Source organism: Temnothorax curvispinosus, unplaced genomic scaffold (assembly GCF_003070985.1).
Source record: "Temnothorax curvispinosus isolate PA1 unplaced genomic scaffold, ASM307098v1 QBEX01013138.1, whole genome shotgun sequence".
Taxonomy (NCBI): Eukaryota; Metazoa; Arthropoda; class Insecta; order Hymenoptera; family Formicidae; genus Temnothorax; species Temnothorax curvispinosus.
This window is the reverse complement of record NW_020222918.1, coordinates 1,026,427-1,044,056: the sequence shown is the minus strand read 5'-3', so window position 1 is coordinate 1,044,056 and position 17,630 is coordinate 1,026,427. Positions and strand designations below refer to the sequence as shown.

At 41.2% G+C, this 17,630-nt stretch overlaps 1 protein-coding gene across 3 annotated transcripts in view; it reads right to left on the bottom strand.

Annotated features, from left to right (window-relative positions):
• Positions 1–17,630, bottom strand: part of LOC112463366 (sodium/hydrogen exchanger 9B2) — a 34,910-nt gene that overhangs the window by 2,672 nt on the left and 14,608 nt on the right. For 2 of the 3 annotated variants that reach the window (XM_025029746.1, XM_025029747.1), the window contains 4 exons: positions 13,146–13,520; positions 6,325–6,589; positions 3,255–3,455; positions 985–1,149 (listed from right to left, as the gene is read on the bottom strand). In XM_025029746.1, coding sequence (XP_024885514.1) covers positions 985–1,149; positions 3,255–3,455; positions 6,325–6,589; positions 13,146–13,520 — 1,006 coding nt within the window. Of the gene's footprint in view, positions 1–984; positions 1,150–3,254; positions 3,456–6,324; positions 6,590–13,145; positions 13,521–16,103; positions 17,287–17,630 lie in introns of those variants that run through there. The other variant, XM_025029745.1, reaches the window with a different exon arrangement.

The window sequence follows — 17,630 nt, the reverse complement described above, 5'->3', positions numbered from 1 at the left end:
CCTATCAATAATTTTTACAGGTATACAGGTAACTCTCGCACTGTTTTTCCAATAGCACGGAACGTGACCCCCAAAATTGTACGAATCCTAATACAGTCTCGAATAACACGGTTTTCAATAACCAATTAATCGTGTTATTCGAAGATAATTACCTGTACCTGTACATGTAATTATGTTTAATCAAATCTAGCCGGATGAATCTTGAAAAAGGACGATGGAATGTAATTTATATTTAACCGTATACGTATCGGGAAAGAGAAGTGCTTTATCAGAATAAATTATTTCATTATTTGAGGCAAAAAGGCATTTTACTGTCACCGCCTTGTCGCGCGATTGTTCCGTAGTAATTAATCTAGCCGGGATAAATTATGCCGGCGTGCAACATACGACGTGCATATCATACGGCGGTAATATCGACAGATGCTGGTTACAGTCATGTCACGAAACGTGTGCGAAAGAACGTGTCGCCGCCGCCACCGCCACCGCCGACAGCGGGGAATGCGACGCGATGCGGAAATACGAACGAGCCAGTTGACTCCCAATCCGCACCCCGACGAATAGTGACGACGATACGTCGACCTGAATATTTCACGAGATTCGAGTTATTGGGCCAGGAAAGCGAAACTGCGCGACACCTCTCTTCCCCCCTTACACCCCTTTCTTCCGCCGAGAGATTAAATATTTAATATCCCTTGCACTTAGACGGGAATTGCGAAATTCAAAATATCCTCGAACGTCAACGTTATCCGTTATCTCGAATTATTTAATCATTTAACATTGCTTTTTATCCGTTAAATCGTCAAAGCCTGTCAGCGTTCACGAGAATAATTCAGAAATTCAATATGTGTTCTGTAAAAGTTGAAATTATTTTTTAATATATGTATGTACGCGTGGAATTCGCATGTGAATTTCTTTTCGATCACTTATTCATCGGATTAAACTCGTATAAATTTTATGACGTACACATTAAAAATGTATACTTACATCATCCACGTCCCAGCCTTCTTGCTGCCAAAAGTAACAGCTGACGAAAGCTGCAGCCACGACCGCAAGCGGCCCGGCACCGCCGAGCTCGATTGCCTCGCTGCCGAAAACCGCCAGCAGGCCACCCCCGAGTAACATCAGCACTCTTAGAGGCACCATGAAGGGCTACAACATTAGCACATAAACGAAGCGTTAGGACCTAATGGAAAGCGCTGCATCACGATTACGAAGTGATTTATTGATTTCATTACGAAAGATAAGTTTCGAAATATGGCCTCCTTCCTTTGACATATACACGCTTGATACATGTAAGAGTAAATGGTGTAGTTGGGCAACAACATCAAGTTGATATATAAGGTATATAAGCTTGTAATGCGCTCTGAATGTTCAAACAGCGATAAAAAGAAAAGAGCACGAACTTTTTTATAACTTACAAGAACTATTAAAATAAGTATAATGGAAGTCGCAAATTAAGAGAAATTAATTTTAAATATCTCGTAATACCCGAGGGATCCCATGCCAAGGGAGCGTTTGGCAAAGCGATGTAAACTTAGCAAACAAGTAAGATTTAACTAGCATTTGCGAACAAAGCGGCGGCTTTAAATGCATTCCTCTGAAAATACATCCTCTTGACCTAGTGCACGTTGTAACAGTTTAAGTTTATCCGAAACCGGATAAATCAGGTTACAGTGAGCTAAGAATGCTGCAACCACCGCCGCAGTGCAACGGCGCTAATCCTCACGTGAACGATACTTTAGATACGATGAGGTGGCGATGCAGTAACCAAGTACCCGACGACTTCTTCGTCGAATCCGCGCCAACATTTAGTTCATCGACGTTCCTAAAGCCTCCCGAGGTACCCGGGCAAATTGAATTGAATTTCAAATTTTTCGCGATCAATGGAGGAATCGCCGGATGATCGCTGATGACGATTCCCGTTCAAATAACGGATGTATATCGTCGGAAAATAAACGTATTGTTTCAAAAAATTCTGCTTTCAAAAAGATTAAAAGAGCGTTATTTTTATAGTCACGTCGTTATTTTCCAATCGAGAACCAATTCTAACTTTGGGCATCCTTCAATTATAACAACTTATCCAGGACGGCTCTATTTGCGCAAGGCAGTTACGCTAATTATAAACCTCTCGATTTTTACATTAAATATGAACGCGTATCTCTGAGTATAAACAGACGTTTCAAATAACTTTGAGATTTTAAAAAAGTAAATGGCGATTTCCACGCAATACGGGGAAAAGCAAAGACACTTGAGAAATAATATCCCGAAGAAGTGTTCTATTTTTATTAAAGAGAGAATTTAAGATCCTTCGGAACATTTCTAGTAATTTCCAACACGATTAAACTCGTTTGAAGCGCCGTCGAGCGAGAAAATGTAAACGTTTTTGCCGCCGAAAGATACTCGGCGGTTTGCGGATGCGGGAATCTCTGGTACACCGATCTCCGGTACACAATTCATAAAGTGTTTACAGGATTTTCACGGCCAGACGATAACCGCATAAGTGGATTTATCCGGCGATAGTAGATTTATTCGGATTTTCGCTCATGTGCTCGATCCCCGCGAGTGCTTTCGCGGTATGTAGCGAAATCTAGTGCGGGCGCGAGAGAGATTCATCGCGCGGCGCGGTGTGGGGTGAACGACTCCCCGCTGGTTGACCCTATTTCCGCCGCAACCCCTTTATTCTTATACCTCGCGCTGGAACAGTCAATTTGCGATCTCGCGGAATCAGGCGACCCATATGTACGTAACGATCATAAAGTAAAGTACGTTAATTTCACGGACGATTTCTACGGCATGACGAAGCGACTAAGAGGACGTTTCTGTTTTTTGAAATTTTGAAAAGATTTATCATTATCACTGTTATTTTTTAAAATAATATTTTTCGTATTTCTGGCACGCGTGCTTTAAGAATCGAACAGTGGGAAAATTTCGAGGGTAGCAGAAAATATACAGGCCGCTGTGTTACATATATTGCAAACTTTAACCCGCTTTTTCTCGAAGGCACGTTTTTCCGCACCGCGGCTGTCATAACTTGCGAACGGTGGCTATAAGGTTGCAATTTAAAGAGAACGTTCAAAACGCATCTGCGGCACGGCGCAGAGACTCCACGTCTCTTCGCGCCTCTCCGATGTCCGATACGCTCGAGAGTAAGTAATTTTTCTCTTTCTCTCTCCCTCATAAAAATTTTCGTTCGCGCGTCGCGCCCGCAGAAAACGTGGTTCGCAGAATCGTAATTCTCATTGCGTAATACTTACGTCGCCCTTTTCCGGCACGTATTTGGCCAACCAGCCCCACATGATGCCGAATCCCAGACCGCCGATAATCGCGATGGGCCCCTGAAGAATCTGGTACCACAACGCGTCGTGAGAAAACATGACGCTCTTCACGATACCGAAAACCGCCACGGACGCCGCATCGTCGATTCCAGCTACGGCGATGATCAGCGTCGGGATGCCCTGGAAAACATATCACCGCTCGTTAAGAAAATTGATGTTACGTCAAAATTTTGTTTACGTACCTATACGATCGAAATGGGACCGACGGCGCATGTCGCAAAAGATTCGTATTAGTGATAATCGTGCCTGCAAACGGGAGAACGACGGAATCGGATTCCGATACCGAGCGATATCAACGCGGAATATCATTTCATAACAGACTGCATTATGCACAACTGTGTACAGAAACAGCCACGAATAAACATTGACCATTTAGCGATTTATTAATAATGTGAATATATTTAGAATTCAGTGCGTTACGTTATATTATTCAGTCGTGGATTTCTACGTAACATTACATTTAACAGCGGGGAGACTTTCGTGAAACAGTTACGTTAAAAAAAAAGACAAACGAGAAAAGAAAGCATTTCAGACGACTAAAGTGTCCACTTTAAGACACGGGATTCGGTTTACATGCAGTTCGTTAATGAGAATTTTTTATCGCCACACTTGTGGAACGAACAGATTTCGAGCGACTTCAAAGTGATTAAGAAACGCCTGCACGAATGTACAGATAGACCAAAAAGAATCTTTTTCCGGAAGTAAGACGGGCGATAGAGCGATGCCGGAGGCTAACGAAAAAGAAAAGCTGCAAGGAGGAAAGAAAAATCAGCTCTTTCTAACTTGGTGTTCATTAGAACGAATAAAACTTTTCTGTTCTCTTATTTGTAATGACACAGTTTCGAAGACCGGTTCGGTACACCGTTGTTTCATTTTACGAACAACGATGTTTTGCGTCACGTTTGCGTTTTGCGACTTTCACAATAGAATAAATAATAAACGGAGGAAATAGAGAAAGAAATAATTAGATTCTATTTATTTATGATATTCTTCATTTATTCGTTTATTTTCAATGTTCTTCGTTTAATTACAACGCGAAAATTATTCGTTTACTAAATAAATATTATACAATGCCGTGCATTGTATAATTTCAGATGCGAGAGAGTATAAACACGGAAACCCACACATGTCCATTTATTCTGCGGAATAATCAACGGTATGGTTTAAATCTCGAAAGCGATCCATCCGAAAATCTCTTAAAAGAATGCCAGCGGGATTGTCAGTCGACCTAGAAAAATAATCCGCGAGGAGAAGATCAAGATATTTAAGGTCTTATGAAACAAAGACGCCGGGTTCTGAAAGAATCGAAGAGAAAGAGAGAACCGGACGGGGCTCTATTGAGAATGGTTGACGACACTCGAGCACGATTCTGGCGCGGGCCCGGGCAGTGTTATCGGTGTCACGATAGCTCGTTCAGGGATTTAAGTCCGCCGACTATCGCGATTCTCGGAGTTGGACTAGTTACACACGGGGGGAGAAAGAGAGAAAGAGGAGGAAGACATCTAATAGATCGCGGCACACGATCGCAAGCGCGAGATCAGCGGAGGAGGTCAGCGTTCGAGTTTCCCCCGTCGCCCCCTTCACCCCGCTCATCACGAACCCGTGCCCCCGTGGGTGCTTGCGGATATTCGTAGGATGCTCGTAAGCTTGCACAACCAACGATCGGTCAACGTCTCGTCGTGAGACTTTTCCGTCCGCGACGCGATAAGAATCCCCGATTTCGCGGCCGACGGGCATCAGGGGGGAAAGGGGCTCTGACCGCGGATTCCGCGTTTACGGCATCACGTCGGGACCGTCCCCCTCCGGCCGCCGCATTGCATTACGTGCCGCCAAATGAAGAAGTATCGTCCGGATCTTTCGGCTCATGAATATCGCATTCACCGCAATGGTCTTTGTACTCTTCAAGCGTCTTCCGCTCCATTTTCCAAACTGAATTATTTAAGTCCGGTACGTTTCCCTCCGACTCGTCTTTATTCTGCTGCGCGCAGACCCCGGCCCTTTCTTGTATCATCGAGTCGCCCTTTACGCTCTGCTGCGCGTCTCGAGCATTTTGCAAATTCGCGTGATTCTCTCCGTGCGGTCTCTTCCGACGCGCTCGTAATTAGATCGATCGAGAAGGAAAGTCACGTGCGATTGCGTGCAGCGGGATGACCACCGATCGGTTTAAATAATCTTGATTCGGCGATTCGCGAAGCGAGGCATGCGAAATATCGTGCCGTAGGCGGATTTGCGAAATCACTTTCGCAAGAACGATATTCAACCCCGGCTGAAACGTTTCACGGTTATCGTTATGCCGGCATATATAACGGAACGAAAGAAATTTAATTACTCTCGCGTTGCGTTCATTAACATGGAAACCCGTCTAATACGCTAATGTCGAGCGCGTCAAACATGGGCGGGCGTGTATGGGGGCTGCTACATAAATTCGCTTTGCTCGCGTATTCGATTAATATAAAACATGAACCGCGACGTAATCCAATTACTCGGGCAATTACGATTAAATATTAATTTAACGACTCGCGATACCATGGCACCGTCCCCCCGATCCATGTAAATATATAGAGAGTGATATTTACCTTTTTAAACGCTTCCAGAGCCCTGTTCCCTTCAATTTCCTCTCCGCATAAATTTTATAATCGCAGGCACCGATAGAATTATAATTGCATTTGCGAAACAGATGCGGTAGAAAAATATATTGCCGTATCGTAAGATTGGAGAAAAGAGAGAAAATAACGGCGCGTCGATAAACGTCTTTGGACGGTAGTAAATCTTAATTATTCTTAAGGGAAAATTATGTTAACTCCGCCATTTATCATCCGCTTATTCTAGATCTAGTATAAATCTATTTTACTACCTAATGTACGGGAGTCGGGCGAAATTAGTTCCAGAAGACTTATGATCGTTCTTACGAATGAAAGGCAAGAGAGATCTCGCGACGGGTGAATATTCAAATATTCCAACAAAGGGCCGAGAGAATAAGCGGCCTTACCTTGGCGACTCCGTAGCCCTTGCTACGTAGCCTGAACAGGCAGGGCACTACTACGGCTGGCGAGACAGCTGCTATGACGCTTCCGAGGAGAAAACCCCACACCCAGGGCAAATCCAAGAGGTATTTCGTCAACGTAGCGACCACCGTAGCTTCCACCACCCACGGTATCAAGCCCAGCTTCGGTACGGTGACTTTTAATCTTTTCAGAGCGGTTGGATCGAGATCCAGACCTGCTCTGGTAAGTATGATAACCAAGGCGATTTTTCTGCAAAGAAAAGAACGATAAAGAAAATATATAATTATAATAACTGTGTAATAATTATAATATTATATTAGTAATAATAAAATAATTAGTAATACAATAAAAATAAACATATAATAACCCGTTTCGACGCGTATTAGTATTGGCAGGCAGCTGAGGGCTCGATTACTGCGGAAAGAATATCTGCCAGAAAATGGAGGAAACTTTTCTCGAACAAAAAACCTCTTTTTCTTTGCGAAAGTAGTTAGAGGTAAAACGCGCTCTCTAAGCATAGTCTTGACCAACGCATATTTTCAAGTTCGATACAACGTTCGCGGAAAGAAGTTAACCAACTACTTTGCGAACGGGAGAAGGGAAGGGGGGAAAGGGAGAGAACCGGTCGACGTATCCCTTTCTGCAATTCGTATGTCTTCCGAGGCTTCGCATCCACAAATCTGGAACGCGCGACAAAAGTTGGCGCGGCGCGGAGCTTGCGATGAAAATTCAGGTACGGGGCGATCGTTGTAGCCTCGGTTGTCTCGAACTTTCAAAAACCTGTTTAGGAAAGGCACACCCTCGGAAACTTATCCTATTACGAGTTTCTCCCGGCGAGAGAAAGGTTTACGAAGTCGCTGCACGGGCGACCGGTGCATCTTGCGTGATGTCGCGTCGCGTCGCCTTCCGATCGCAGGGAAAAGCGTCGAATTTACATCGACATAACGTGTGGTACATCCCTTCTCGCTTTCTCTCTCACTCTCTCTCTCTCTCTCTCTCTCTCTCTCAAAACTTTATTTTATTAATATTATTAATTATTCCCAGCGTGTGTAATATTCCACATACAGGTATAATGTTCCTGCGCCATGAAAAACGGTTTTTCGCTGATCTTAATATCGCGCATGGATTTTGGATTTAACTATAATTATTTAAAGGCAAAATAAAATCACACGCGCAGGTGATTATCATCGTTATTATATGCATTGTGTTGTTATATTACACGCTAAAATGAAACGGCGTAGCCTTTCAGCCGCGTGTTTTAAGTTTCAAATGGATAAATTTTCTATTCACACGCGCCACAATACGGCAACGAAAGGTTTTTTTAATTATTAATTAAAGCACGATGGAGAAAAAGGTTGCTCTATGTTAATTTAATTACCTCCCCGGTAGCAGAAGGGTTAATTCCCGGCAGTTTATCAGTCGCTTTAGCCGCGTGGCAGGACTGCGAGTAATAAAAATATAATCAAGACAGGTATATATGAACATCGGTAGTAAACCGTGTACCACATATCGGTGAAATCGCGATAATTGGTAATACCGAATACATTTGCATAGCATTTCGTGAAGCGCGAAATGCCCGTCTCGATGTTTGCTTAATTGTCATGTAATATAACGTGACCACGCGACCATATGAAACATATGGACGATCCGTATGACTTCATGATTATGTAAACGAAAATGAATATTTGATTATATAGACATAATTCAGTACGGCGCGGATGCCCTCACTGGCGTTTCATTTAAATTGCAAAGCGCAGTTGTTTGGCACGTTGGATATCGAATTAACGTGCGGAAATTTCAATCTTCAGTCTTTCAAGCTTTCGGCGTATCGTTACATCCGATTTCCTGGGAGATTCCTCCTGACGAGGTTCCCCGTCACGCGGAACAATGATCGCCGTCGCGGTAATCGATGAACCTTTCCGCGTGCGTCGTCGATCAAATACTTGCGTATCATCGAAGAATTAATAAACTCTAAGTGACCATTAAGGAACGGAGACCTACCGTCGAGTCATGCGATTTCTACTCTGGTTTTCCTTGTAGATTAAAAGTAATCTTGCTTCGAAGACGGTAATCATTGTGCCGTAATAATTTACGATCGACGTCCGCGTCAGTAAACGAGCGGAGTTAACGGAATCGTCGCATCGCTGCATCATGTCGTGCCTCAGAAGGATTTTGCGAAGAGACAAAAGGCCAAGAAGAACAATAATATGATAAAACTTCCTTATGCATCAACAACTATATAACGATTTAAACATATAAAATTATCAAGTTTTATGATATTATAATAAATGCATTTGCTTATATCTTATGAATATAAAGTAAGTAAATTTCTTTTATTTAGAAAATTGTCCTCTCTAAAAAATTATTTTTTTTTAAAGAAAGTGTAAAAGTTAAAACCCTTTTTCTCTATGCGAGCACCACTGAGCGGAAAGCTGAATAGTCGTATCTGTAATTAACACCGTGTCGCTTCAACATCACAAGATCAAAAGAATTTTTTTTCAAAATATACCGTCAGGACACCTTCTAGCGAGTCGTGTAAATTGTGTCGCTCAGGACGCCGTAGGTACGCGTGTGTCGCGAGGATATTTACGGGAGATTCGCGCTCGTACGTCTTATCGACGTGGAAGCGTGAGTCTCTCCGGAACGAAAAAATACGCGAAGAAACGAACGACGCGGCTCGCATTGCTGAGATATCGCAACGGAAAGTTTTCTCGAACAAATGAAGGAAATGATTATGAGAAAAATTCTTTCACGATCGATATTGAGAAAAGTTGAAGTATAATACGTGAAGTAAATAACTAATATTTTTATTCTATAAAGTTTCTGACTACACTTCTGGCTACTTTGTCAATTTATAAGGGCATTCTTATTAAGGAATTTCCGTCGACCCACGCGATAACATTTTTAATGATTGGAAAATTGTATCGCAAAACGCATCGAATACGTAACAGCTTACGCGCTGTCCTGCTTCGCAGCTATTGCATTTCGGCCGTTTCGTAATGTCTGACAGTAAATTGCACATGTCAATAAACGCCCGACCGCGGTTTGATCACTTTATTAGTCTTGCAGTCGATGTGGACCGCGGCTTCTGGGGGGTTGTTTACGCGGGCATACAGAGGGTAGATTCGCCTAAGCGAACGCGCACGCAAATCGCTTACAACGCGCGGCCTATGTTTGCTTGTATTTAGCTGCATTTAACTTAGGCGTACGTGACTCCTCCTAACGATGCGTGTAAACGCCCGCTAAAGCTGGGGCTATACATTTAATCCCCGCGTTTGACAGAGTCCTATCGACAGCCCCGTCAAAAACGTAACCATTCTCCATCAGTTCAACATGTTCGACATCCAATCTGCTTAATGCGAAAATTCAACGGACCATTTTCAAGATTAAGACGACTTTTAGAAGTCTCCACAACGTCACCTCGGTAGAGTCGGCTTAATCTTCGTGTAACCTTGGCATTATCTTCCAACTACAATGAATAATGAATCGAAAAGTTGGAGCAGTGACACGCGAAGTCACGTGGAATAAATGTGACAGGCGAGCCATTGAAGAAATCGTCGAACCGGTATTATAACTGACATCGCGACATCGTTTCCTCAAAACTGTACAATCTTTCATGGTGCCTTTAAGTGCTGTTTTTCGTGCCATAATACTGACAGTTGCTGATCATCTTTATTTTTAATCGTTGTTGAACAAATTCGTAAGTTACACGATTTTATATGGCCACGACTCCTCATTCTTTTGAGTAGTTCTTTTGTGTAATCCGCCTTCGACGGGATCTCGTTTCACACGCTACTGAAAATTGCATATCCGTGCAATGCGAACTCCTTATCTTGCGATACTTATCAATAAATCTGAGTGTGTATATCGATAATAAAATGGATCAGCAGATTACGGAGATATCTTCGCAACCTCAGGAAAGAAAAGGCCATATTACGAAATGTCTAATGTACATTGCGTAATGTACATATACATATATATATAATATTATGTGCTCGAGGTGAATGATTTCTTCGTAAATACTTGAAGAGATAAATTCTGAAAAAAAAAAAGGATACGCCGTTACTTATATTACTTGATATACTATTACGAGCGTTATTTATATTATTTTTACTCCATAGATAAACAATCAGACAGTTCACTTACATATTTCTCTCAGTGCGGTTTCTCAATAATTAACGTTCAAAGAAATGTATTCGTTAATAAAACATGTGTTTAACGTGATTTATGACAAAAACTTTCATTATAAAAACTATGTAAAGCAATTTATTAATCTTTAAAAAATTCAACTAGATGTCATTTTGAATTTTATCAGAATTTACAAAAAGGATTCGCAACGACTGCTATAAATCAATTGTAAAAAAGATATATTATTACACGCAGGCTGAAAAATGCGTTATTCGTTTGTTCAAAGTACCAAATATCATTATGGATCTTTTGACCGTTAATCTTATATCGTTTGTAATTTTCATGTATATTAATTTTGTTTACACGCTGAAGATGACAGAAAGAAAGTGTCGAAACGTCCGAATATGTATTGACTAATATATTTTATCTTATTGACTATACATTGATTGCGCAATAATTACCGCGCGTGGTTCCGATTGCCTCTCTCACTATTCCCTATTTGTAAAAAAGAATTTTTTTTAACAAAAGGGTAATATTTCGCCGATAATAAATAAAGCTGTCAACCGCGACGTGTCGATTAATTTCCTAGCAAGGTCAGGCATAACGTTTTCTATGGTGACCCATGGCTCGCCAGTATTAACGATTCTAGCTACGTGTCTCTGTCATTAGTAGGCTATTCGAGTCATAAGGCGAATTTGACCAATCGAAAGGATGATGATCGAACAAATTCAGACCAACAGTTGTGAAAAATTATTTCGAAACGGAAGAAATTGAAATCTTGGTGTCAATCGACGATAACTGACGTAATAATGATAATTGCAGGCATTTTATATTAATGGAATCGTTTGTTGGAACGTCCTTTGACTGCTCGTTACCGCACTGGGAAATTTTACAGGTCGTTTCTTAGTAATGGATAGTTCAAACTCAACATATATCCTTCTTTGAACATTAATTCGAAATACATCTTCATGGTAACTTAGTTATCGTAAGATGGAAATTTAACGGAATCTAATATGTCACTTGCAAACTAATACAAAATCACTCAAACGTGCGCGGATTAAGAAGTTATGTTTAATCCCATGGAAAACTAGTTCTAAAGATTTTACCGAAGGAGAGACGAAGTCGACGGGTTTCGTCAACTTCGGTAATGACATCGTGATGACATCGATCAGTGCGGCAAAGTGGGTCAAGTACACGCGCCGGGAAGTTAAAGGTTTCATAAGTATTTACATACTTTTCATACCTAAATGCACGTTGGAATTCTAATTTTATATTAACATAAACGAATTGTGTGCTGGAGCTAGAGTAGTTTATCATTTTACTTTGGTTGTCGGAGAACGCTAGGATCAAAGGCTCACGCACACAGCCTGCGTGTGATTACGGATAAACACGTTCTCCTATCATAAAATATGGGGAAACCTTGAAGAGCCATTGCACGCGTGCGAGGAGAAAAGGCAGCTGATTGCGGGAAACTCGACGGATCTTATCCGATCCTTTTGTCAGCGGCATTCGTTAGCGAGGATGCAGCTTGAATTTGATTGCCGCTAAAGCCGCACTTGTTATGCCGTGCATAGAGCCGTTGTCGTGCGTGTCCGCGGCGATTCACCATCGTTAGACCTCGACCTTAAAAAGCGGCCACCTTGCGATCGCGACAAGTTGATCGCTACTCTCGGAGACTTTCGAGGGACCTTCGGGTAATCGTCGTCATTGTCGTCGCCGCCACCGCCGTCGTCGTCGTTGTCGTCGTCGTCAATAATGACACGTTTTTCCAATAATGACACGTGAGTAGAGATAACGACTGTTCGCAATGAAAAAGCGATTTAACCGGTTCAGCCTCGAGTTTACGTAAGAAATTGGTCCATCAAGGGTTCTCTATGCTTTTCTATGTTTCTATCCTCCGTTTGCCAAATAAAATCCGACGCCCGATTTAAAGTGGCAGTTGATTTTACCCAAAATGATGTAGAATATAATTGTTAGTAAACTTTTCTATATTTCAATAAAACGGGAGTTTTTAAAAACTTTTATTCCCTATTACTTTATATCTCACATGACAGGGGATAAAACTTTCACGCAACCAAATTTCGTTTATTCAGCAGATCAAATTATTTTATTTATCGAAAGAATTATATTACTATTTCACTTTTCCGAAAATATCACTTTTCGGATAATCGTCATGTTTTATTTTTAAAATTTCCACTTTTTACCTTTCGAGTCTGGAATTCATAAATTACATTATTATCTAATTTGATCGAGGTGACCTCTTCCATTTCAATTAAATAGATTTTTGAATGATTTTTTTACAACAAAAATAGTTATTTATTTAATTAAATTTATAAATCAAATTAATTAACTTCTTTAATTAATTAGAGAAAAATAAATTTTGCAAATGTAATAAAATAATGTATAATAAAAATCAAATTTTCAAATATATTTAGTGCACGCAGTTAATTAGTAATTTCATAAATTAATATTCCCTCGCAATTATCCCATTATTAAAATACTTTTATATCAATTTTTAAATTAAATTGAAAAAATCGTCGCTGACACCTGACAATTTTTGCTGACATTTGACAATTTTTGCTGACACTTCGGAAACTTTTTTCGTTTCAACTAGAAATAAGATATTCGATAAGAACCTCACATCGAGGATATTCTTTGAACACGAAAGCAGACTCACCGTAGATTGGAGACTACCACGGTGTACTGTCCTTCGATCTTGACGAGTCCGACATTTTGCAATATTAGACCGGTGATCAGCATACCAATCAAGGCCGGAAGAGTGGTCAAAGAGATCAGCCAACCCCCGAAATGCGCGGCGATGCACAGAGCGGCCAATCCAAACAGCTGGCCACCCGGGGCGGCGTCATTGCCGATCACCGAATAGACGACACCCCAGAGCAGCAGACCCAAAAGAAAGAGGCACAGAACCCGAGCGAATTTCCTGTACGTTGGACAGAACGGTTGTGGACACGCTCTTCTCCATCCTGGCGGCTCCCACGACGGTGTGTCGTCGCGACCATGACATCGGGCGCAAAATAGATATAGCCACGATCTGGAAGAGACGTAAATCAGATGAAGAGCGCGGTAGGACATTGAAATGCGACAGAACCTTGAAGCCAATAATATTTTTTTCGTTTTTTCCTCGAGACGCTTCCTAATTTCTGTAATTCGAGGATCGAACGTAGCCGGCCATAGGCCGGTTAATTTTCTGTTTCAAAGGAATTAATGCGTGGGCAAACATATTCAGTAGTTTCTCTTAACTAACAAAAATAACTATCTGTAGGTAGCGGGATTACCTAATGAAAATTAATCATGTGGAATGTGCGCGATAGAGATAGAGATCGCGTATCGCGCACGCCGCACACGTGAATGCGCTCGTCTATTTCTTGATAAAAATAAAGATAAGAGTAAGTTCAAAACAAATAAAGTAAATAATAAAAAAAAAAGTGCGTTATTGTGAGCTTTTAATCCAATTTATACTACACGCTATGCTATTTTCAGTATAACGAATCTTTTATGTGAAATTGTATTTTTTAATGTCAGTTTCAATAGTATTTTAAATTTTGTAATTTTGCATTTAAAATGCTTATATTATATGCTTATATTACATTTTATACAATACACGCATTTTGCAGTTTTTATAGAGAATAGAATTAATTGCTTCTACAATTTAAAACTACACATATATGTAAATTTAATTTATAATACTAATTTAACGCAACAATACATAAAATAATATATTTATTATGACGAAAAAATATCAAGTAAGACTAAAAATATCTTAATTTTTAATTATATAAATATAGAATATCTAGCATTTTGTGAATGTTAATAAAATTTGTTGAATAAAAATCACGTTTTAGAGCTATCTCCATTTAACGTATCATTGTATTATTCGCTAAGACCAAGTTTGCTCGAATTAATGCCTTCAAGTACGAGTGTCAATAGCTTCAATCTATTCAGTATTTACTGGCTTATCCGCGGAGATAATTTCTAACTGTAAAACTAGCTTAGATTTAGTGTGATAATGTGATAACTAACGATAATTGTTGTTATATCTGTCTACATGCCTTTGTTGAGCAACGTGATGGTTAATTTGGTATACAACTTTACACGGTAGTAGTTTATTAGATTGCATTATGCTGTGTGTGCAATAATAATTTCGTTAACAAATTCATTATATGTAGAATAGAGAGCGTGTTTATAATTTATGTTACACTCATTCATAAGTCATAAAGAATTAATAATTCATTCAAACTAATCAATAATGTATTGGTCGCACATTTCGAAGAAAATACTGATAGTATATTCGTACTCTATTATTTTGCTTATTATGTGCGAATAACTCTGTAATTGAGCTTCCAATTAATTTCTTGCTACCAGATAAATTCGATGTAATGTAAAGTTTACGAGAAAAGATCACTGAAAAAGAAATACGATAATTCTGAAACACATATTGTATATCGTTTTATAGCAAATCGAAGAGTATCTTATAAATATTAATATGGGTATACATTTTAATTTTTTCTTATTACGCAATTTAATTAAATTTTTAAAATATTCTCTTGTAAAAGGATGACTTGCGACTGACAGATTTTTTAATATAAAGATTGCATTATTCGAATAATAAAAACAAAAATCTGTCTGTATAAGGTTAGATACGTCATTGTCCGTTTTTATATTAGAAAATCTGTTTATCGCAAGTTGTTTTTGCGAAAAAATATCTTGTCCGAAAAATTTATGTAAAATCAATCGTATCTATACAACTTGTTCAAAATCGTTCAAAGTGATTACGGTCTCAGGAAGCAGACGTGAGAGAAGAGTTTTAACTTTTTACGCGTAGACAGCCGCTATTAAGAAAATAAAAATGATAGCCATAAAATAAAATAATTGATGTTGATTGTCGCTTTAGTAATGCAAACAGTTTTACCGGCCTCGTTGATTTGAGATACCTATACAAATCAAGTATAATGAATGAATCAACACATTTCTTTTAAGCTCTGAATTGCGTGACACAAAGACCGGCGAAGGGAAAACCACGACGATGACTAGAAACCTATTTGATTAATGTTCAAAATGATTAAAAATATAAAAGTTATAAAAAATGTCAATAAATATATTTCTGATGATAACTGATATTTACAAAAAATGCCGACATTAATTAATTTTGGAGAGAAAACAAACAGGACGATAAATAAAGTTTGGAAAGTTTATTTTATCGATCTTTTGGAACAGTTTCTATAATCAATAAAATGCTTTCGCGTCGAATAAAATGTGTCTTATTCTTGCAAGAACGTAAAAATATCGTCGCACCTAGTTTGCGACGATATGATAAAAATAAAGTATATAATAATTATTGTCATCCATTATCGAGAAGATTATTTGCCTTTGTCGCAACGTGACTCGTTATCAATGACCGTGTAAGTAAAATATTTTTGAACGATATTTTAAACATACGTTCGTACTGTTTGCATTGTTGTTTCGTCGAACGATTACGGATTGTCACTTCGATATCGATCGAAAACCGTCTTCCCGATCTAGATCGAGAAAAATGATTCAGACGCGCAGCTTTATCACAGCTCGGGAGTATCAGCAAACAGGCTTTGCGGAGTTTACCGAGATAATCGGGTCTCACCTCTCGAGCTCCTCGGAATACTCGATTTTGTCTCTGATCGAGCTGGACAGGCTGTACGCCGATTTCTTTCTGTTACCGTTGATCCTGCCGTTCTCCAGATCGAACTTGTACTGCGGAATGTTCTCCGCGCTGCCGCCATGATGCAGGATCGACTTCCGCCTGCCCTGATCAGAATTGTGCTCCGAACTCGCGCTGATGCGCCGGTTATGCTCGAAGGCGGGATTATCGATTCCCATCACCTGATCGCTGATCGACACGCGTCTCTTCGCCAACTCCTCGCTGGGCTTATTCGTTCTGCTGCTGCCCATCTCGATATCCATTTTCCACCGACGGATTTATCGATCGCTAAAGATTCTCGGACGGGACGTTAGCGGATAAAATCCAGCCTCCTCTCCTTTATCTATATTCTTTATATCCTCTACTTTAATCCTCTCAGATGCGAGATGCAGACCGCGCGCGCAAATGCAGATCGAGTGATCGATCGGTCTCTCACTTGCCCGACCGGGTGACGACGAATCTCTCGTTGAGTTCTCGCCGAAACTGATCGCACCGACCGCGGGGCACACCTGTCGATACCTGTCGATTCACTCGCGCTATTGATCGCGATCGGGAAAGGCCGTAGCCGCGCGCGGTGTCGCTAAACGTACTGCGACGATCCCGGATCACGCGTTCGCCACGTTAACGGGGCGATCGTTAGCGGGTTGTCTCGTGACGAGACACCGCGCCGCGCGACGGGGACGGGAACGGGGACGGCGATCGGCGGACGACGAACGCTAATGCGTTGCGACGATTGACGTCTTTGACACCTTGGCCCGCTTTTACCGGACTGTACCTTCTTCGCGAGCGTGTGCTCTCCCCGGATCCGTTTTTGCGCTCAAGTCGGAGCTTTGTCTTCTTCGTTAGCGTTAGCGTTAGCACGCGCCACTCTCGGGATCGGCCGCCGTTCGTTCACGAAACCAAACTTTTCCACTGGCTCCTTTGCCATGCATCTAACCGACCGGATCGGTTTCACGATCGTTTGCGTCGATGCGGAAACGCGACCAACGGTCGCGCTCGACGCGATTGGCGCGACCGGTGCATCTCGTTTGCGTTTTATCTTTTATCGTAATTTAAGCTTTCGCGATAACGAAGTCCCCTTCGGCTGGACGGAGACGAGCGACCGGTATAGGTCGTTGCGATGGAACGTGAGCGCGACGGCACGGTTAACCAGCGACTAAAAGCGGCAATGTACGCGGCAAGCGGTGGTGTTTATGGCGGATGGTAGTGGGGCTCGTAAAAAGTGTTCGAATCGCGGACGAACGAGCACGGGCAGTCACGGGCAGCCCGTGACGATAATTGTCGCGCGATGCACACAGGATGGGCACAGCTGGCCACCTCATTGACGAACCGGCAACGGTCCGCTGCGCTTCTGATAGCAGCTCGCGCTGCCGCCGGAGATCGACAGCTCAGAATTTCCGCCGCGCGGTGCGCGGTACTGTCGCGATCGAAAACACGAAGGATAAACTCGCCGGAAAGTTTCGAGCTCCC